Source organism: Rattus norvegicus, chromosome 8 (assembly GCF_036323735.1).
Source record: "Rattus norvegicus strain BN/NHsdMcwi chromosome 8, GRCr8, whole genome shotgun sequence".
NCBI classification, from domain to species: Eukaryota; Metazoa; Chordata; class Mammalia; order Rodentia; family Muridae; genus Rattus; species Rattus norvegicus.
Genome location: NC_086026.1, coordinates 105,186,003 through 105,208,031, shown reverse-complemented (window position 1 = coordinate 105,208,031; position 22,029 = coordinate 105,186,003). Strand labels below are relative to the sequence as shown.

The 22,029-nt window shown below is 40.9% G+C and overlaps 2 protein-coding genes and 1 long non-coding RNA gene across 12 annotated transcripts in view; 2 read left to right on the top strand and 1 right to left on the bottom strand.

Moving 5' to 3' along the window:
* Pls1 (plastin 1) overlaps positions 1 to 11,720 on the top strand; it is a 109,941-nt gene extending 98,221 nt beyond the window's left edge. For 3 of the 4 annotated variants that reach the window (XM_039081542.2, XM_006243574.4, XM_063265574.1), the window contains exons 13-16: positions 2,576 to 2,709; positions 3,200 to 3,323; positions 9,604 to 9,728; positions 9,945 to 11,720. In XM_039081542.2, the coding sequence (XP_038937470.1) occupies positions 2,576 to 2,709; positions 3,200 to 3,323; positions 9,604 to 9,728; positions 9,945 to 10,080 (519 nt within the window). In that variant the 3' untranslated portion in view covers positions 10,081 to 11,720. The remainder of the gene's footprint in view (positions 1 to 2,575; positions 2,710 to 3,199; positions 3,324 to 9,603; positions 9,729 to 9,944) is intronic. The other variant, NM_001108178.2, reaches the window with a different exon arrangement.
* Positions 1,823 to 10,049, bottom strand: LOC120094233 (uncharacterized). The gene is made up of 4 exons (XR_005488391.2): positions 9,917 to 10,049; positions 8,711 to 8,804; positions 8,457 to 8,621; positions 1,823 to 3,224 (listed from the first exon to the last, which is right to left on the bottom strand). It is a non-coding gene; the product is annotated as an uncharacterized LOC120094233 (long non-coding RNA).
* A 2,469-nt stretch (positions 11,721 to 14,189) lies between the features above and the next one.
* Positions 14,190 to 22,029, top strand: part of Trpc1 (transient receptor potential cation channel, subfamily C, member 1) — a 50,912-nt gene continuing 43,072 nt past the window's right edge. For 2 of the 7 annotated variants that reach the window (XM_063266254.1, XM_063266253.1), the window contains exons 1-2: positions 14,190 to 14,893; positions 20,941 to 21,095. In XM_063266254.1, the coding sequence (XP_063122324.1) occupies positions 14,674 to 14,893; positions 20,941 to 21,095 (375 nt within the window). In that variant the 5' untranslated portion in view covers positions 14,190 to 14,673. The remainder of the gene's footprint in view (positions 14,894 to 20,940; positions 21,096 to 22,029) is intronic. The other 5 variants (NM_053558.3, NM_001413355.1, XM_039082220.2 and 2 more) reach the window with 4 other exon arrangements.

Genomic DNA, 22,029 nt, shown 5'->3' with positions numbered 1-22,029 from the left:
ACTGTACATTAGCTCTAATTTGTGGTTTCCTATTTGCCACTGGTTATATTGGCCCCGTCTCCTTTCTCACCATCATCTCTCCTAAGAATTTGCCTTTACTGAAACATGCACATTTCACATAGAATCCGTGACTGTAGTTAATTGGAAAGGTTTCCTGTTCATTCTCACTGTCCCTCTTCCTGTTCATGTTGTTACATGTGCTACATGTTACCTTCACAAGCTAGAAATTCATTTAACTTATAATTATATACATCTCCATAGTGCTTATTTCTACTAAATATGCTAAACATGGGTAACTCTGAGTACTAGAATTGTTTTTGCTTTTTAGTAAAAATTATTAATTTTGAGTGTGAGTGTGAGTGTGTGTGTGTGTGTACATGTGCGTGTGTTTGTCAGTGCATCTCTGGCTCAACTATTTTGAATGGATCCTTGACTTACTTTTGAAAGAAAAGCAATTATAATATTTTTCTTAGTGTTCATTCCGAAGTGTAGCTAAGAAGCACCCTTTTCCTACTGGTATAATAAGATTTTAAGATTCAGGGCTGGAGAGATGGCCCGCAGTTGAAAGCACTGGCTACTCTTCCAGAGGACCTGGGTTCAGTTCCCAGCACCCACAGTGGCTCACAACCATGTCTAATTCTCGTTTCAGAAGCCCTAATGTGTACTCTGGTCTCTTCAGATACTGCATGCGTGTGGCAAAACACCCAAGTACTAGGATAAAAGGAGGAAGATAAAATACTTTAGAGCTTAGATTTTCACTAGAGCAGACATACCTCAGGTGGGGCTGTGGTGATGGTTGAGTGGGTAAAAGCCCTTTCTACAAGCCTAGGACCTGACTTCAAATCCCAGGAATTCACATACAAAGTGGACATTTAGTACCTGTGTCTATAATCCCCGTACTCTCATAGAGAAGTTGGGGAGGGGGTCACCTAAAGCTTTAGGGCATGCAGGAAAACAGGCTGGAAGGCGAGGACTGATACCCGAGGTTGTTCTCTGACCTCCACATGTGTGCTGTAGTGTGCACATGCCCCATCCATACACATGTGCACACATACATACATATATACAACTGTAATCCCAAGGAGGGAAAATTGCAAAGTGAGAAATGAAAAGCATACTCTGTACATACGTCAGTAGATGGTGACTGGTAAGAAACCTCTGGAGACCGGACCAAACGTTTTAGAAAGGACTTAGTGGAGTCGTATGACTAGAAGTAAGTAAGTAGGTGGGGAAATGATTTTCCTGGCCTTTGTCCTACTCACCATGACCAGGGCAACTCTTATAAAAGAAAGCATCTAATTAGCATGCTTACACATTCAGGGGCCAGTCCATGACCATCTTGGTGGGAAACAGACAAGCAGTGGGCTGGAGCAGTAGCTGAGAGCTTCACATCCTGACTCACGGGCAGCAGGGAGAGAGAGAGAGAGGCGCTGGGCTTGCTGTGGAAACCTCAGCACCCACCTCCAGTGACACACCTCCTAACAGTTCATCAAACAGTTCATCAGTCAGGGACTAAGCATGCTCTTATATGAGCTTATGGGCGCCATTATTCAGGCCACCACAGTGTTTACAAATCAGATTTTTACCGTAGAAGCCACTGTGCTGAGAACCAAGCTGAAAGGTGGTTCAGTTAGATTATTTAGTTAGACTTTGTGATGCTCCAGATTGAACCCAAGGTCTTTCTGGCACTAGGAAAGCACTCTCCCACTGAGCTCCCAGTGTGTGACACTATTCATTCCTGGGGCAACTTGAACAAGCAAACATCTCACTCCAGATAGAGAACTGATGACAGACCAAAGAGAGAATTCCATCGAAGTCCAGATTGGTGAACCAATGGGTTTTATTGGCGTCATTTACAAGAATACAAGTGTGGGCGAGGGGTTCCTTACAGGAGCAGGAAGGACTCAGACACAGCTTACCAAGGCCCACCCGAGCACCGTGACAGCTCACGAAGCCCGAAACAGAGTTCACTGCACAGCCTGCAGGGTGCTTAGCAGGTTGGGGTCTCTCTTCAGGCGGCTCGGCTGGTCTGAGCAGCTCCGTTACTCTGAGAGCATCTCTCAACAGTCCTTATTGATTGAATAAGCTTGGAGAGGGAGGAGCCCAGTGAGTCTGGTCATTTTCAGGGACTCCCTGAATTTGAGCACCCCCACGCTCGGAATGTTTCATTTCCCTGTAGAATGCCCCATGTCTTAGGAAACTTCCCTTCTAGGCAGAATATATCATTTAGGAGGGAACTGCTACAGAACAGCCACATCCCAGACAAAGCCTTTGCCGATCAAGTGGACAGAGACCCGAATGTCAAAGAGTGCACAAGATAAACATTTTTAGCCATGGACTTTTCATTAATAAACTGTGTAAGCTGTGGTCAGGTCTTCAGGGTTCAGCCATCTTCTCAATCTAGGTCAAACCTGTCCCCAGGAAGTGGGTGTCACTGTTTCACTTGGTTACTGTGAAATAACATTCAGTCGCATACAATGTCCTTGCTGTCACAGGCGGTTGGACTAGTTGGCACCGCCTGGGAATGTTTTTGAGATCTGTCTTTATGCTAACAGTTAGCTCTACGTGCTTCCAGATTGAAAACTGCAACTACGCAGTTGAGCTCGGGAAGAACGAGGCCAAATTCTCTTTGGTTGGTATCGCCGGACAGGACTTAAATGAAGGGAATGCAACACTTACCCTGGCTCTGGTGTGGCAGTTGATGAGAAGGTAAAGGCTTGTGTCTTTACAGCAACACAGCTTCCTCCAGCAAACCATCTGAACCAAATACCTAGCTATTTCTGGAGACTCATGAACCTAACATACAATGTGAAATAAATTAATCCTGTAGGAGATTTGCTATTGGTTATATATTTCCAAAATTATGTGGGCTGATCTCTAGCAATCTAATCACTTAACATCAGTGCCTTTTAAATGGCTTTGTTAAGGAGTTGTTTTAAATTTTAAAAACACTATTCGGTAGTGCTTGGCTTTGATTAGTGAGTTTTATAACCTTTGAATGTAAGTAAGTGCAAATGCCAGGCTAAAGTTGGGAACTTTTGGAGACGGGAACTTGCCGTCCTCCAGCTTCAGTCTCACGGGCTGGGGTTCCAGGTGGAAACATCACTTGCTTGGCTGTTCTGTTCCGTAAGGGTTGATGTGTGCTATGTGTGAGAACAAATTCCTTCCCCTTGTCTCAAGTTCATCGTTTCTGTTGCAGATACACGCTGAAAGTTCTGTCAGACCTGGGAGAAGGTGAAAAAGTCAGTGATGATATCATTATTAAATGGGTCAATCAGACCCTTAAAAGTGCAAATAAAAGTACTTCTATTTCCAGCTTCAAGGTAATTGAGAAAAATTTTAAAAATTATATCTAAGTTTAATGGAAGGGGTTTTTAATGAGAATTACCTTAGCAAGGTTCAGAATTATATTAGTATTAGACATATAACCCTGGACTTTAGAAAGCATGTACCACCTAGAGATAATTAGAATTCTTGTAGTTTTGATTGGTTATCTGTTGGAAGCAAATGCAGATTAGTGCATTTAATGTGGTGATCTGATGTTAGAAATAGAGTTGAGCCAAAAATCCAGTTGTCAAATGTAAAAAAGAATCTCCAAGGCGTTGGTTGTTTATATAGGACCTGTGATGTTTTGTGCTCCTAGCAGGGGTCTCTGAGGTGCACATCATGTTCAAGGCCCACAGAGGCGGCCAAACCGATTCAAGTGGGGATTGAGCAAACTGGTAGGAAAACAGTTCTTCCCATCCGGCTTCATGGTGCACTTAACACTTCCCTTTGAGCATTTGAGGATGACTCATAAAGCACGGGCATGCAGCCTGCACACACATACACAGCCACTAATCCATGCATCTTCATTGTGTTTGCATGCAAGTTGGTGTTAGCTATGAGTAAGCATGTCTGCTTGAACACGCCCATTCAGTGACCCTGTGTTTGTGATTTTCATTATGTTTTTAAAAGCCCAGCAGTTTCTACTTTAAGAATACCTTTTAAAGTGCCAGTAGATGAAGCCCTAAGCTATATTTAAAGATACTTAACGCATCTTTATTGTTTTCTCTGCCTTCGCTTTTTGTATTTAACTGTGTTTGAGAGTAGCAGAAGTGGCATATATTGATGAATTCAGTCACTTTATAAAAAGGAAGGCTCCATGCAGTTTAAACAGAATAGATCTTGGGAGAGATACTGCCTGGGTCCTAATTCAAGTGCATCCTTTTTCTTCATTTTTAGCTTGGAAGGCCCTGTGATACTATTGTTGGTTGATTTTTTTTTTTAAACTAACTTTCAGTCTATGATTTGTCTCCATGTCTTAAATATGAAATTTTACAATTTTAAATGTAAAATAGGAATGTGGTATATTACAAGATTCTCTAGTTGGTCATCTTTGAAAATATTATGCTAATGCTATGTACACTTGCATACGTTCTAATACATATTTTAAAAATCAGGACGGTAGAATGCTTACCCAGCATGTAGGAGGACCTAGGTTTAATTCCAGGTAACAGCAAGCAAATAAATACATAAATAAGTAAATAAATAAATAATCAGATACAGTGAAGAAACATCAGGGACCACAGTAATGTGTTGAAGTATTACTATTAATTATTAATTATCTTAGATCTAGCTAAAGAAAAGGCATAAAGTATAAGAAGTGTATTTAGCCTTCAGTGTTTAACATTAAAGACATTTAATGTTAATGTTAATTTAGTGTTTAACATTAAAGACAAAAACTTATAAAATGAATGTAATATTACTATGGAGTAAATTATAAAATAAAGCAGTACAAATGATTTTGTCACGGGTACAGTCTGGCTAATCTTCCCAACTCAGTGGTCAGTGAGGCGTGGGCAGAGAAAGCAGGTTTGATGGTGAAGTACAGTTTATACCTTCATGAAATGGCCTGAAGAAACTCAGTATAATAAGCACTTAAAAACCTTAGGGGATGGGGGAGGGGGGAGGGAAAGAGAGAGAGAGAGAGAGAAAGAGAATGAGAAAGAGGGGGGTACAAGTTGATTTGAGCATCAGATGGAGGAGGAATTTGAACTGGTGGACCAAAAAAAAAGGGGGGGGGGAGCTAGCAAGCTAGAAGCCTCCACCTTGAATAAAGGCAAGGCTGACAGGATGTTTTCTACAGCTTATTGTACAAAACAGATTGAGTCAAGATGGGGGAGAAATTTGTCCTAGATAAGGGATATTGAGTAAGTGGAGTATGTGAAGATGGTGATTGTTTCAGAAAGAAAAGTCAGCGTATACAGACAGGATGGGCTAGAAGCCTGGTGTGACTGCAGAGTGTAGGTAGGCCTCCCGGCAGAGCTGTTGTGAGATGGGACTTGTCTTCTTGCTTTGGAGAAGCAGAGGAGAGAGCAACCAGTTCTGGATAATGGGGGCTTGGATAATTTGAGAAAACAGACAACATGTTAAAACAGAATTCAGACTTTGTGATCCATTGAGTGAAAGATGTAGTTGAAAACAGGAATATGTTCTATAAACCCTGTGGTGGAGAAGGTTCCCAGAGAATGTGTGACCTGAAAGTGTAGCTTTACAAAACAGAGATAAGGCAGAAACTTAGATGCTTGATAACCAAAGACAGGAGGTTAAGAACATGGCAGCAGTGGCTTTTTCCCCATCACAGGAGGCATTTGCTGAAGGTCGTCAAGTGTTACTAGTAAGAAAATATTAACCACATTCAAGACAGATGATGTAATTAGGCACTAGAGAAGGCATATTAAGCCTTTTATTTGTAAAGATTTTCCCTCACCAAGAAGAAAGAGACATAGTACTCCAGTGAGTAATAATAACTACAGTGAGACTGTGTAGTACTCCAGTGAATAATAATAACTACAGTGAGTCTATTCGCCGTTACTCTTAAGCACTCTACACAACTCCAGGAGCAAAAGGTGAGCTTCAGAGACGTTAGTAACTTGTGCTCCACCTTGAGGAAGAACTGGCTTCTTATCAAGGTGTGTCTACTCACAGATTCAAAACCAAACTCTAGTTGTATGGCCCTGGGTTTCACCTGCTACCCATGTGACTGACACATTACTCATTCAGTCCGTAAATAACAGAGCTCACTGTGTTGGGTGGGTGCCTTGTTACCGTGGCTACCAGTGTTTTCAAAGAGCTTACTGTTAAGGAAAGTACACAAATAAGAGAAGAAGCATTGCAGACTGAGGTGTCCACAGTCCTTCGTAAATCAGCTAAGGGGTGGGGAATGGCAGTGCGTGAAGACTTCTGGTGTTTAGAAACCTTGGCAGTTTACACTAGCAGCTGGGCTACATCTGTTGGTGAATGTAACAGAGTATCTGACTTTTCATTTAGTGCCTGTGTGTTCTTGGGCAAGTTCTACTGTTAGTTTCTCTGTGTTTCAGTTTCCCTAAATCCGAGATGGTGATAATGTCTGTCTTAGAGTATTGTTGTAAAACCAAATAAATTAACAAACAGAAAACAACTGTAGCATGTCTGGCACATGGTAAAGGCTTGACCATGCCGCTTGCTAATGGCCCTGCCTACATATAAATATGTGGAGGGATGCCCGCTAAGTCTTAAGAAACTCTCATGGTCACATGCTTGTTTTCTCCACTTTTGTTTTAAAACAACAACAACAACAATAATAAAATATAGTATCAAATCAAAGGAAAAAGTTTATTATCTTAGAAATCAAGATTATAGAGACTATTTTTGCTTATATAATTTCTTTATGCTTAACTTAAAGGAAAAGTGCTATAAATGTATTTAGATATGGGACTAAGGATTGTCACAATATCCTCTACCCCTTTGCAATAAGATAATGTCTTAAATGATAATGTACAAGTCAGAGGAATCAGAAGATAGGTCTGTTATTTAAGGGTCTGTAGAATCTTTAGAAACAAACTTTTCATTTAATTCAGTAAAAACTTTCCCCATGATAAAACATGAAAAATAGAAGGGGAAAAAATCATTGTTTCCTTTCAAGATTAAAATGCTACAAGTACGTAAACAGTCAAAATAAAGTACAATTAGGTCATTTGTATTTGAATCATAGAATTTAAGAAAAGTGAGCCAGGAAAATTTAAATTTATCCTAAAGGGCCATAGCCATTAAGTTTCTCTTTAGAATGCATCACAGCCTAGAGTCCAGCCTCATGCACAGATTAACAGATTCCTTATCCACCGATAAGGGAGACTAGGCTTGCACTTAGTTTCTCTGCAGTGCTAAAGATGAAGCCCGGGGCATGCCAGGCAAGCTGTACCGTCACACCATTAACAGGGCTCTAATCGTCATTTGCACTGAGGAAACAGGCACAGGTTGCCTTTCGGAATCAGGAAAGACACTAAGCGCCAGGTCCACAGTACCAGCACCATTTAGATGTCGGAGGCCTAATTTTTTTTTTAATCTTCCAATTTCCACCCCAGAACATGTTTTCTTCTAGAATAAACCAAGTGTATGGCCTTTCAAAGGAACCCCTTGTCACAAAACATTTTTCAAATTATTTTCAGTCATTTATTATGAAGCTGTATTTGGTCAGAAACTGTATTTGTGCTTTGATTATATTCTAGTAGAAGTCAGGAGTCCTGTGGCATCCCACCCGAGCTTAGGTAATGACGTGTTTTTGACTTCAGTGGTAGAAATGTGAATTGGTTTAAGTTAAAGAGAAAGGTACTGAGCCAGTAGGTTTCCTCCACACCCACTACTGTGTTGGTATTTAACATGCCAACTTTACCCCAGAGCTGGTTGCCCTCTGAGTTGTATGGCTGATTATGAAAGAGTGTTCATCCCCTCATTCACATTCAGAAGTTGATTTCTGAAAGCTGAATTAACTTAGGCTCAAATAAAGTCACTGAGGTAAATAGGATAGAACTGGGCGCTCTTCATCTTGGAGCTTTCTACTTTATTACTGCCCGGGGACAACAAGTCGCCTCCTCCTCCTCCTCCCCCTCCTCTCCCTTCTCCTTCCCCTCCTCCCCCTCCTTCTCCTCCCCTTTTTCCTTCTCTCCCTCTCCCTCTTCCTCCCCTCCTCCTCCTCCCCTTCTCTTCCTCCTCCTCCCCTTCCTCCACTTCTTCCTCTTCCTCCTCCTCCCCTTCTTCCTCTCCCTCCTCCTTCCCCTCCTCCCTCGCCTACTCCTCCACCCTCCTCCCCCTCCCCCCTCTCCTCCTCCTCCCCTTCTCTTCCTCCTCCTCCCCTTCCTCCCCTTCTTCTTCCTCCTTCCCCCTTCTTCTTCTTTCTCTCCCTCCTCTTCCTCCTCCTTCCCCCACCCCTTTTTTTCTACATAGGGTTTTTGGTTTTTGTTTTGGTATAGCTCTGGCTGCCCTAGAACTCGCTCTCTAGACCAGGCTGACCTCAAACTCAGAGATTCACCTGCCTCTGCCTCCTGAGTGTTGGGATTAAAGAGGTGTGCCACCAATACCAATACTTTTTTCCTTCATTATCCCCTCCCTGTCAATTGTTTATTAATAAAGCGTTTTGCCTACATGTAGTCTCGTACCATGTCCATGTCTAGTGCCTGTGGAGGTCAGAAGTGGGCTTCTGATCTCCTGAAACTGGAACTCAGTTGGTTCTGAGCCACCTCATGGGTGTTGGAAACTGAGCTCAGGTCCTCTAGAAGATCAGCCAGTGCTCTTAACTGCTGAGCCGTCTCTCCAGCCCTTTCCTGTGAATTTTTAACACAGACATATATTATATACCTGCTTATGTAGTGTGTGCTTTATACATAAAGTTTGCTTAGAATGCATGACCTACCCGTGTTCAGTTTCACTCCTAGAGCACTGGATGACAAGAGCTTTCCTTGAGGCTTACGTCCACAGGAAAGGTATGGACATCAAAAATATGGGTTCTGTTAGAATCCAGAGAGACGAGGAGTGAGTCAGTGCTGATGGGCAAGCAATAGAGGCTATTTTTCAACCTGAGACCAACAAACCGTTTTCCATATGTAGGCAAGTTGCAAAATCAGTTCCGATCCAGACTGTTTTTTTTTTTTTATTTTGACTTCAGTACTCTATTCCCCTAGAGTAGTTGTCCATTTTTAATTCACTCTTGAAGAAACTACAAAATGGAATATCTTGGAGATTCCTGTTAGACTGTCACAGTTCAGATACTTTGTACTTATTGGTGGCTGTGTTAGCCATTTGATCTTTTTGGACTTACGTACTTCATTGTTAAAAGAAGGTATCACTCATTTGCTTCCTGGGATGTAGGGTTAAAACGTAACGATATTTAAATCAACAAGAATACCATCTTTGGAAGTGCAGTTTCCTTTCACTATTTCACTTTCCTTTCTGAAAATAGTAAGTCATGCGAATTCATGGTTTACAAAATATGAAATCCTTAATTTAAAACTGCACCAATTCCATCATAAAAGTCATGTTTCATAGAACAGATGTAAGAGTTGGCAAAAGTAGGAATTATCATGACCATAAATCTCATTCAGGTATGGGGCAACTCTCTATACACTATAATTCACATGAAGACTAAAGGAAAATGGCCTATTATATGTGTCGGTTGCAGAAAAGCATAATATTAAGTACAAAGATAACCTAAAGGTTGGTTTCAGTTCTGTGACTATGACCAGAAGAGACTGACGTTTGTGGCAATTAAAGGTAAGATGTTCATGCACATCTGTCTTTATTCCCTAGGATAAATCTATTAGTACAAGCTTGCCTGTCTTAGATCTAATAGATGCCATTGCACCAAATGCAGTCCGTCCGGAAATGATCAAGAGAGAACACTTGACTGACGAAGACAAGCTGAACAATGCTAAGTAAGCCCTTCTGGTCTCTTAGACCACCATGATGTTCGATCCTTACAAGGGCATTCTTACCCTTTAAAGTACAGTTTCTGTGGGGAAGTATGATTTTAAAAATAATCATCCTTAACCTTTTTTGTTAAGTTAATCTTACAAAAAAAAAAAGATTCTTCTGTTAAAGGAACAAAAGATAGATAACAAACCCCAAGATGTCTGTCTTTTCTTTTCAAGATATGCCATTTCAGTTGCTCGGAAGATCGGCGCCCGGATATACGCGCTGCCTGATGACCTCGTGGAAGTGAAGCCGAAGATGGTGATGACTGTGTTTGCCTGCTTAATGGGAAAGGGACTGAACAGACTGAAATAATGAACCATGTACTGTGACCTGTCACATTACACGCATCGAACGTCTCAGTTTACAGAATTTTGAAATGTAGTGGGTATCAAATCAGAATATCTGTATGCTCCAAACAGTTCTGTGTCCAGTAATGAATAATATCTTGTCCATACCAGTTAGAATTTGTCAATCTATTTTTTAGATAACACAATTACCTTAACAATCAACACCAATTCAGGAATGTTTTCCTCAAGCTGCTATTTCATAATTATTTTATTCCCTAAGAGTCTTACCAAAATAAGACTAATCATTCATTTTTCATGGCTCAAAAAAGACCTGTATAAAGTTTTGTCAGATCCTTCTATTAAATTTGTTTGGATTTTTTTGATGTGTTGTTTAATTTTGATTAAAAATGTACCTAAAGTCGTATTCTAACTTTAATTTAATCCTTTTGTTTTTCCTCCTTAACTATGTAAAGCAATCTAAAATTTTCTGTAAATTTCTATATCATATAAAAATTTAAAAGGATAAGTATCATTCGTCAACATTAAACTTTTTTAATATGAGAACTAATTCTTGAATAACCCCCAAGGTTCCCTCTCTTGTATAAGCTCTGGAAACATTTTACTTAAAGTTTGATTATAACTCCATTGCCTCTTTACGCGTCCTAGTTTGATAATATAGCTTTATCATCAACATCTAGCGTAATTTAATATGTTGGTAAGATGTTATATATATGTACTCCTCTAAGTCATCCGAGTTACCCACATTTTCTTAAATGGTATGTATTAAGTGGTCAGCCAACCATTAAGTATTTATTTTGCCCCCCACAATGTGTGTGACACTTTTCAGTTGTGGATATCTGATATGTGAAGATATGTTTTGCAGATATTAATTATGAATGTGAACACAGTTATTTTTCACCTAATTCCTTTCAAATACTTTCAGCCAAACATTGGATAGAACATCCCAACCGACACTGATCCTATCCTGTTAGCGTCACGTTACACTTCCTGGTTTTAGTCTATAGTGAAACCTACATAATTGGAATCTGCCCACCAAATAAATGGTTTCAGTAGAAAGGTGTGTATAAAAACTAACGTCCGTCGTCGTCGTTTTTCATGGTTTTCACAGCCCTGTGTAAACTGGAAACGTTTAAGGTCTGTGTTCCTCGGGAAGAGTTAAAGCTTGTAGGCTCTTTTCCCAGCATCCTTAGCGGTAGAGAAATTCTGTTCTCCATAGTTGAAGCCCCAAACAAGCTCCCCCCACCTTCCACTTTAGTGCCAGTGAGCAATACTGCTTTGCAACGGAAGTGCTGTCACTTCTCTGTGTGAATGAGCGCCCACCTCCTCCTTGTCCACTGACCAACATACATCGGGAGCAAGAGTGTCTGTGTGCTTAGGCTAGACTTTTTTAAATGAACTAACAGGTGGGATTCTGAAATATATTCTTCTACATGAAATTTCTTTGCCTTTTATATTTTGATGATTGTTTTCTTATGTGAAGATATAAGTATGCTTCTGCTCTTTTCCTGAGATGATTTAAGTCGCGCCTCTCTTGATTTTTTTCCACTGTCATACTTACTAAAATCATCTGATTTACATGGAATTTAGCACTTTAAGGTGTTCTTTTTCTCATGAAGTATATTTAATAAAAATGCTGTGTATGTAGGATGTGTGTTTATTTGTTTTAAAGAAAAATATAGAAAGAAAAATATAGGACCTTCAATATTGATCTGTTATGAGCTTATTCCCCCACAAAAGCCTCAGCTCCTAAATGAAGTAATACAAAAGCTGTGTTTCTTTAGTGTTTTTTCTTTCATATAAGAAAAAACTTTTCAATTCTAAAATTTTAATGGTTTTATTACTCGTGTGTGTGTGTGTGTGTGTGTGTGTGTGTGTGTGTGTGTGTGTGTGTGTGAGATGCCTGTGTATGGGCGTGCATGCGTACATGTGGATATCACAGGACAGACTTGTTGGGTCAGTTTTCTCCTTACACCTTCATGGGATTTGAACTCAGGGCTTGAGGCTTGAACAAGCAACACTTTTGTCCACTGAGCCACCTCACCAGCCCTCATATGAAGACATTTATTAAAGACAAACTGCGTGAATGTTACAAACTTAGCTTGTGGTGAAATCATTTGAGTGGATAAAAATACTTAGCACAAATTTATTGTTTCCAGTGTCCAAATACCAAAACTAGATTCTTGGGCCTCCACTAAGAAAAGTAGAGTCAATCTTTTGACCTCCATCCTAGTAGAGACAGTCAGCCAATAGCAAGAACTAAGAAGAAATAGTGAGAAGGCAGTGGAAGGAGGGAGGGGGGAGATTTGCTTCGAGAGCTTGAGAACTTGAGAGCAAGGGAGAGGTTATCTGAGAAGCGAGGTAAGGGCTCTCTGAGGGAAAAAAATTTTTTTTGGATTGTGTTCAGCAGTGAAATGCCAAGAGTTGAGTGGGCACTATGAAAAAGAAACAGATGGACAGATGTGCTCTTCAAGTCACAAAGGGAAGAAGGTCATGAAAAGATATAAACAGGACCCTACATGTAGGACTGAATGTAAATCTGAATTTCTTTCTCCTCTCTGGTTGGAGCTGTGATTGCTCTTTTGTTTGTTTGGTGTTTTACCTCTGACCTGAGGGAGTTGCTTGGAGTAGCATGCTATTTTGAGTTTTTGCATACCATTGTATGTCATAACTCCAACATTGCTCTTCATCTCACATATGCCAAATACGTAGGTGTTGTTAGAATGTCCCAATTTATGCATGTCCACTGAGCAGTTTAATTGTATCTGAACAATACAAAAACCTGTATTATAACACCAGTTTGCCTGAAGTAGGTTCTCTAATGCTTTGGAAGGTTTCCTAAGATTACTACCAGAGGGGGTTGGAATGCCCTCTAATCTTAGAAATTAATCCAGTCCCATATGAGTTCTTTGGATAAAGAATCTTTGTATGGCTGTGAGTTCTTTTTTTTTTTTCTTTTTTTCTTTTTTTCGGAGCTGGGGACCGAACCCAGGGCCTTGCTCTTCCTAGGCAAGTGCTCTACCACTGAGCTAAGAACCCTGAGTTCTTTTATCATTTGAGTTTGTTACTTCAAATACTGAAATTTTGGATGGGTCAGAGTTAGAGTTCTGCTACTGACTAAATGTTTTGCTGAGCAACAACAGAAGTGCATATACAGAAGTAAAAGTGTTCCTCTCTTCCACTGGTCTCACCTTGAGCATCTTGGAAGTTTCACCAAATACATACATTTAGAACTGTATTAAACATTACAGGACAATGGCAGAGATTCTAGACAAAAACTAGAACAACTTGAGATCATCGTTTATGTTAAACACAGAAAATGTTTGAAAAAAATGACTTTGGCATCAAAGGCTTTTAGAGAAACCTAGAAAGAACATTGGTTTAAAAATTAGGAAATTAAATGTTGAAAGAGAAAGTAATGGAACAAAGCAGTCTGAATGGGAGAGGAAGTATTCCCCTCAAATTTGAGTACATTTATCCATTGCTTTAAAAATCTAAACCTTAGAGTTCAGATTTTCCCTCTAGCGTTGACTGCAGAAAGCAATACAAAATTATTGAAAAGATGTAGTTTTCAAGTCACATTTGCTGAATGTCAGACAGCTGTTGTCTAAATAACATACCTCTTAAAATTAGTTGTGATTAAATGTAACAAATCCAGTGAAAGGACCTGTATGGAGAGTAAGTCCTAAACTGAGCTTATGTAACAGTTATGGTCGCCTTTAACTTAGATGCAAATACATATATAGTGACTTTAAAAATATCAGGAATATTAGACCATACTAAATCACGAAGATTATTTCCTAAACGGCTTTTAGGAGCAAGGAGAATGTAAACACAAACTCCCAAATCAGGTTGCTTGGCCAAGCTTTAGGACAATTCCGTAAGGGATTTCAAGTAAATGTTAATCCCTCAGAAGCTCCGCGGCACACTGCAGTGTATTTACTTTCTGTGCTGCAGCAGCACCATCACGGCGCTCAGGTGCTCAAAGACGCTGCAGACGCGCCCAGGATGCTAGGCGACCGACCAGAGAGGCGCGTCAGCCCTGAAGCCCCGCCCTGCCTCACCCAGCCCCTACAGACCCCGCCCCCGAGCCCGGCTCCCTCGCAGGCCCCGCCCCGGTGTCGTCGCCTCCGCGGGGCTGAGGATGACGTGAGGAGAAAGCCGCGAACCTCTGTCTCCTGCGGGTGCTGCTGGGCCAGCGGTTCCCACAGCTCCGGAGCCAGACGTACTGCAAAGCGCTCCGCCGAGCTCCTCCGCCGGCCGGCGGCCTCCTCACTCCCTCCCAGGCCGGGCCGCCTCCTGCGCGGCCCCTGCGGCTCCTGGCACGGCCCCGCGCTCGGCTGCCGCCCTGGCGCGCTCCACTCTGTCGTCCCCGGACGGGCGCGGACCAGCTCGACCGGGGCGCCGGCGGCTGGGCAGAGGGCGCTGGCCCCGGGGCCGCGCCAGTGCGGCCACCAACCTGGGGCTGTCGGTGGAGGGCGAATGCTGGTTCCGGGGCGAGGCGACGCCCTTCGGGGCCAACGGGCCGCACACAGATGTGGCCGTGGGAACGACTCACCCGTTTTCCAGCAGCTCTGGGTCGGGGTCGGGGTCGGCGCCCATGGGGGCCCCGCCTCCCTCTCCTGGCCTGCCCCCGTCCTGGGCCGCGATGATGGCGGCCCTGTACCCGAGCACGGACCTCTCTGGCGTCTCCTCCTCCTCCCTGCCTTCCTCCCCATCCTCCTCATCGCCCAACGAAGTGATGGCGCTGAAGGATGTGCGAGAGGTGAAGGAGGAGAACACCTTGAATGAGAAGCTTTTCTTGCTGGCGTGCGACAAGGGTGAGAGCTAGGCCCCCTTCGCCACCTCAGGACACCCCTAGCACCCATTCCCTGGCTTCGGCCCCTGCCTCAACTTACTCCTGGCACTCTGGCTTTTTTCTTGCGTGCAGCGGCTGTTCCCACATCAGTGCAGCCCGCAGGACTTCTGCCTAATTGAGCTGGAGCAGCAGGCAGGTAGGGCGGGGGTGGTGGACTCCCGCAGGCGGGAGTCTTGATCCCAAAGTTTCTCCACTTCTGTCACTGATAAACTCTAGTTTGGAGTTACTTCTTCCTTTGGAGCCAGAGGCTAGTTTTGGACCTTCTAATCCGAAAATTCTACCAATTTCCCTTATGATTTCTCTGATTTATGGGCTGTCACCTTGTAGGTTTTTTTTTTTTGTTTTGTTTTTTTTAAAGACTTTTCCTTCGGTTTAGCATCTGCCAGCGAGTGCCTTAGCCTGTTACAGTTGAGTGGTATCCCATTATCCTAAACACAAAATAATACGAAATAAGGCTAGACACGAAAAAAGACACGAACTTTCCCCAAATTTCTGGAACCCCCTTGAGTGTTGATATTTATTAGGGAGAAAGGTTTATTGCTTCAGAGAGTTGGAAGGAGGCAAAGGTAGTAAGAAAAAAAAAGAAGTAAGTGTGGGCAAAATAATGTGGAACATGCAGTTTTTGAATGTAGAAACTGACCAGTTTATGCCCACATGAAAAGACAATCGTGGTTTCAAGTGGTGGGGGAGTGGGGACTTGATTGCTCTCAGATTGCTTTTATCTCCTGCCTGAAAAAAAAAAAAGTATTAAAACATTCTCATTCCTCAATTAAGCAGTTGGATGTTGAAAGTCTTGTGTTTATTTGGGACAACTTTGTTGGAACCATGTAGACTTCTGAAACCTACTTCTGGAGGCCAGCTCACACTATGGGAAAACTAGTGACAGACGTTTTTGTTTTTATTCACATATAGTGAAGTCAACAACATCTCCCTAAACTTTTTAAAGCATTTGGAACAGGTTTGTTTGTTTGTTTGTTTTACATGACTACGCTTAATCTTAGCCAGGCCAAAAAGCAATCCCTTCTTAACAATTTCACCAAGGAGTTAGAGATGGGATGAATGGGGAGGACAGACTTTTATTTGTCCCCTGGATTCATCCTAATTGTCCTCTGTCACCTTTGTGGTAGGCTCCCTACATTGCAAGGAAGGATGCTTTGATTAAGTTTCTATAGCTGCTTTGCATACCTCAGGGCTCAGGATGCTTTCAAAATGTGCTATATTTCCTGGAGAATATACGGCCGCTGTTGTATTAACACCTTCCTTAATATCTTTAGTGGGACTTTCTGTTTTCCCTATTTGGGAGGAGATTTGAAGGGTGTGAGGTTAGGGAGGAGAGTGGTTTGGGCAATTAAAAAGCAGAATCCTGAGTATTGTTGAGAAGTTGTAATTGGTAGTCAGCAGCTAATATAAAGATGTGTATGATGAGGGAAATAATTTGCATAAAGGAGAGGTGATGAGAGTGTAATTAGCAAGTATTTTCTGTATAGCTCACAAGGGTCACTCGTTACAGAACTTAAGCAGAAATTTTGTTAATCACCAAAGCTGTAGAATGCACCAGTTGAGATGTGTACCCTGGGAAGTGGTTCACAGTTGTTTTAATGCGGATGGTGGAGCAGCTAGCTGCCTTGCTGGCACATCTACTGACCTCATGGTGTGTTTCTGTTGATTATTTTTAGTTTGCTGCTCCTTGCCATGCTATCAAAATATATACATGAAGTTCTTAATTGTTTTAAGGCATTGGACAAAGAGCTCTATCAATGAGTTACTGATGTCAACTTACTGACTTCATTAGGATTTTTTTTTTTGTAATAAAGATGTTTTCTTTATGTACAGTAGTGAGGAACAGTGAGGGCAAAAATGTATGTTTATGTACATAATAGATCTCACTGAGCCAGTGTTCAGTTTAACTTAAGGGGCCTAGACGAGATTTGGAAGGTAGGACATCCCTAGTTCTCTCTCTCCTGGGAAGTTAAAAGCAAATTACCCACGTGAACCATCAGGACATCGTGTGTTATGAGGCTGAAGGACGTTTAAAGGTTAAATGTGAAGGCACGAGCACTGTTTTAATCCGAGTTTCTCTTGCCCCTAGTATTATAAACTTCAGACGGATTCCACCAAATTTAATGATGCTGAGAAGCTTAAGACTAGGAGTGATAGTTTAATACAGGAAATGAGAAGTTCAAATGTACTTAGAGGCAATAACTCATAACATTAAAAAGCCAAAGTGAACATTAGGACCCTACCATTCCTGCACCAAAGCATTTACTTATGAGTTTCAGTAGGATTTCTTTGGTTCCAACGCTTTTTCTTAATCTTTTTTAATAATAAGTGGAGATATTATAAATAGAATGTTATAATTCCATGTTGAATGTATTTTGTAGCAAGTTGGTTTGAAAAGATTTATACATTTTTTTTTAAACACAGAAGGTTTCCACACTTCACAACTATCCTCAAATCTGGTTTGGGTCTGTAGTCCATCTTGGTCTGTAATCACTATGTAAGTAGCCTGGGCTGGCCTCAAAGGTGCAGCAGCCCTTCTGCTTCTGCCTCCTGGGTGCTGGAATTATAGGCATGAGCCACCGCATGTAGCAAAACTGATCAACATTAATGCTGTTGTCATTTCAGTAATGGTGAAATTTATCACCATATGTTGGAAAGCCAAATGAGAAGCCAGTGAGGAAATAGAGAATCATCTTTCCTAACTGATATTGTAACACTTATCTACTGTATTTCTCCCAAGGATTTATTGGAGTTGGGCAGAGGAAATTTATCATTGAGATACATATTATCACATATAGTATAGCTAGCCCAGTTTCCAGTGGATTTCATAGAGCCCAGTAAAATTTGTGTCCATTGAGGATGTTAGAAAGCCACAAGTTTTAAGATTAATATGCTTTGAACTTAACAGAATGGATTGAAGAGGAAGGGCTAGAACATGGGTGATTAACTGATCCCTAAGCCAAATCTAACTCTTTTTGCAAAGCCTGTGAGCTAAGTCTGGCTTTTACATTTTATATTTTAAGTACTTGGGAATATTTCTAATTAAAAGAAAAGTTTTATAACAAGAAAATCCTATGAACTATGAAAAGTTTTATTGGAACACATCCTCATTAGTTTCCATATGCTCTATGTCTGCTTTGATGCGAAAGGGTCTGAGTACACTTGTGACTGAGATACCATGTCCCACAAAACGTAGCAAATTTTAGTGCCTGGCCCTTTTTCAGAACAATTTTGTTGACCCCCTTTGTTAAAGTATAAAGCATTGTATGAGTAACACAGAAAAGAACCCAGTGTGAACTGAATCCAACTTCATTTTGGATAAAGGAAACTAGTTGTTTAAAGGGTTAGAGAGGAGTGTGAGTAGGGCTTCAGGGAAGTGAAAAATTATAAAGCAGCAAGGAAAATTTACAAAAAGTGGGTGCTTGATTTATGGGAAACCAATGTGGACTTGCTATCTGGCACTAAGGGGGCTTAGATGGTTATCCTTTCAGAAGGGCCAGTAAACAGGCCTCCATCTTCAATGCTCAAATGAACTGAGAGTGACACATTGGCAGCCATGACTTTTCCAGGGAATGCATTTACAGAGAGTCAAGCTAGTAATCCAACCTAGAGCTGTTAGAAAGCATGTTAATGTTTTGTCCAAGTCTTCATGGGCTATGATTGAAGCCTGGTAGGGAGGGGGAAAGAAGCATTAGCTTGCTTAGGATTTGGTCAAAGAGAAAACTTTTCAGTAGGCATATCAGTCAAGAGTCTTTCACTGCCCAGAAGGGTGGTATCGGTTTGGATGAGGGTTAGCTGTGTCACAGGGACAGGGAAATGAGCATGGGAGATGCTCTAGAGATTGGGCTGAGGTGACTTGCTGTTGCATTGGTGCAGTAGCTATGGAGTCGACTGAAAAAAATATTTCTTTTTTCTTTGTTGAACAAAGACAAGTATCTAGTGGCTGGGGAGGTAGCTTGGCAGATAAAGTGCCTGCTGTGCAAGCCTGAAGGTAGGAGTTTGACTGTCCAGCTTCCATGTAAAAAGCAGAGTGTATTGAAGAGTCTGTAACTCTGGGCAAGCAAATCCCTGGAGCTTGGTGGGAGCCAGTCTAGCCAATCAGTGAACTTTGAGCTCAGGGAGAGATCTCCACTGGCAGGGGCTGGGGAGATAGGGTGGAGGTAGAGGAAGCCTATCCTGGACCTCCAGGCCCCTCATTGGAACCCACATAGACAGGAATATTCACACATATACTTCTCACAGACACACAAATAAAATTAAAGTTTAAGAACAACTATATCATGACAGGAGATGTGACTTGCAAGCAGTTTCCCTAGGCAGGAACAACATCATGTGGCATAGCAGGCATTGTTACTGGCATCTGGGCTGTTAGCTGCCTCTTTCCTACAGTGTGTATTCGTCCTCACAGTGAACAGCTTTCTTGTCTCTACGATACATCGCTTAAATGACTTGCAAATATAAACTGTAGTTATGAAGGAACAGTTAAGAAGTGGCTGAAAGTATGGCAGAATTAATGAGACTAAATAACCTTAGATGTAGATCCCCTGGATATGCCCGAATAGCAGAGTAAGCTTTATGGGTAGCATTTTCCTGTCCCTATGCTTAGAGTCAGATTTATCTGAAGTATTTTTAAATGTTACTTTTTAGCAGTAGTGATTACTGGATTATTTGGCCACTCTTGGTATAGCTGAAGAGTTAAGAACATCACTTCATCAGTGGGATTTAAATGTTAATTGATGCTATGGGAGAGTTATTTCATGACTACTTTTTTATTCTTGAGAGACCTAAGGAGATGTGTTGTCAAGAAGACTTATTATTCAGCTTTTAAAATATACAGGGACTGTTAGCAGACATTGCAAATAATAGAAAGCTTTCAGTTTTCACAAATGAAATCTGCTACCTTAGTTGCAATATTGTTTTTCTTACTCATTTAGTCTAATGTTTTCTCTCTGTGCATCATGAAATTCTTCTTCTCTCCCTCCAGTTTTCACTCTGATCATCCTGTCCAATCTTACTCACAGACATCTAAAGAGGAACTACATGTAAAACCGTTTGTTTTGTGTTTACAAAAGTAAAATGAAACAACTATCCCACTGCTGTCTTTCTCTAAGGAGAGTTGCCCTTGGGTTTTATTTCTTTACTTTCCCCCCCTCACAGTCTCATTAGTGGGCAAATATAATAGGCCTTTGGTGACAGCAATTCCCATTTTCCTCACATGGAATGACAATTTTGTGGTGGCAGAAGACAACCTACCTGCTCCTGGTAGATCAAGTAGTCATAATAGGCTCAACTTGGCTTTTTGTGAGCTGAGTGTTTTCTGATTATTAATACTCTACACCTCATCTTCCTTAACAAGATGGCGCGCGCACATGTGTGTGAGAGTGTGTAAGTGTGTGTGTGTGTGTGTGTGTGTAAGAGGGAGGGAGGGGAAAGAGGTGTGGAGGGAGGGGAGGGAGGAGGGAGGAGTAAGAACATTTAGGTGCCCTTATTGTACATACGGTCATGTTCATATCACGTTTTAAATGTATGCTTTTCCTCTTTCTAATATCTTCTACCTCTGGTCTCCATTTTAATCAATCTGATACATGAGTAAATGTGTATGTATTTGAGATCTAAAACTAATTTCTTTTTAAGTTTCATTTTATTTTTCTGTAGTAGCTGCCAGTCTGTATTTTGGGGTATTCTATATTAAACTGTTTTACTTATCTTGTGTAAGTTTTTCTCCTTATACCATCAGGTTAAGAATTTTAAACTAGAGATTTTTATTACATGCTACACATTTATCTTTTTCTACTCCTGTTTTATATTTGCTGCTTGTATCTGTATTATTTTTATCAAGATATACTTTTTTTCCAGGAAATGTTCACATTTTCTGTGCACATGTCCACATGCAAAGCAAAAATAAGTTTAGGTATTTTTAATCTTTTAATTCAGCAGGATAAAATTTTCTTTATAGAATTCTTGCTTAATGTCTTAAATATTAAATTATGTTTGTATATTGTTATTTAGGTGACTATTATATGGTTAAAAAGATTTTGGAGGAAAACAGTTCAGGTGACTTGAACATAAATTGCGTAGATGTGCTTGGGAGAAATGCTGTTACCATAACTATTGAAAACGAAAGCTTGGATATACTGCAGCTGCTTTTGGACTACGGTTGTCAGGTACAAGGCTAGATGATTTTATCCAGTAGCTCCTAAGAAATGTTAGCTGTGCCTTGCTTTCATGCCCCTTCTAGCTTACTCTCCTTTCCTTTGCTTCAGTTTCCTTTCTTCCTCTGTCTTTCATCTTCTACTTATTTTTAAGCCACTAAAAAGTTTACAAAGCAAACCCGAGTAAGCTTTTTAAAATGTAACATTATAAATTTATTCATATTTTTTCTGCTTCCTTTCCCAACATTAGACGGAAGTAAACTATCAGGAATTATTAATGACGACATTATTTTTATTACTGATAGGATTACTATTTGTATTATATACCTAAAAATAGTACAAGTGTTCTAGAAGTGCCAGGGGACAGGACTTTTTCTGTGACCTGTGTTATTTATAGGCACATGAATAAATGTTCCTCACAAAACAGTTTATAGTTCAATTTGGTTTTCTAAGTTTTATTATGTTTTCCTCTTTGTTTGGAATTTAGTGTTTGCTTTCATCTAAAGATGAATGGTCTGTGTTTTACAACCGGAGAGGGTAGAACTTTCCATTTGTCTTTGTATCAGTTAAGGTAGAGAAGCAGACATGCATGTACATTTTGAAGATATAATCTAATAATAGCATCATTTCCTGTCCCTTTTTGGCTCACTCATGATAAATAGCATAGGAACTCTGGCTCTTCTGTTATAGCTGTAATGAGGCAGAGCCTTTTAGTTACATCAGGAAGCACTCACAGCATATTGTTTTAGTTACTGTAGGTGATTTTTGGTACATCCTTATTATTTATATTATAATATGGTATCATGACTGATATATAAGCCTATATGTATATATATATATGCATGTGCACACACACAGACACACGGACACACAGACACACACACACACCGTATAGAAAAGGGAATTGGGTGTCCAGTCACTTAGCTTTCTAGAATACGAGAAACTA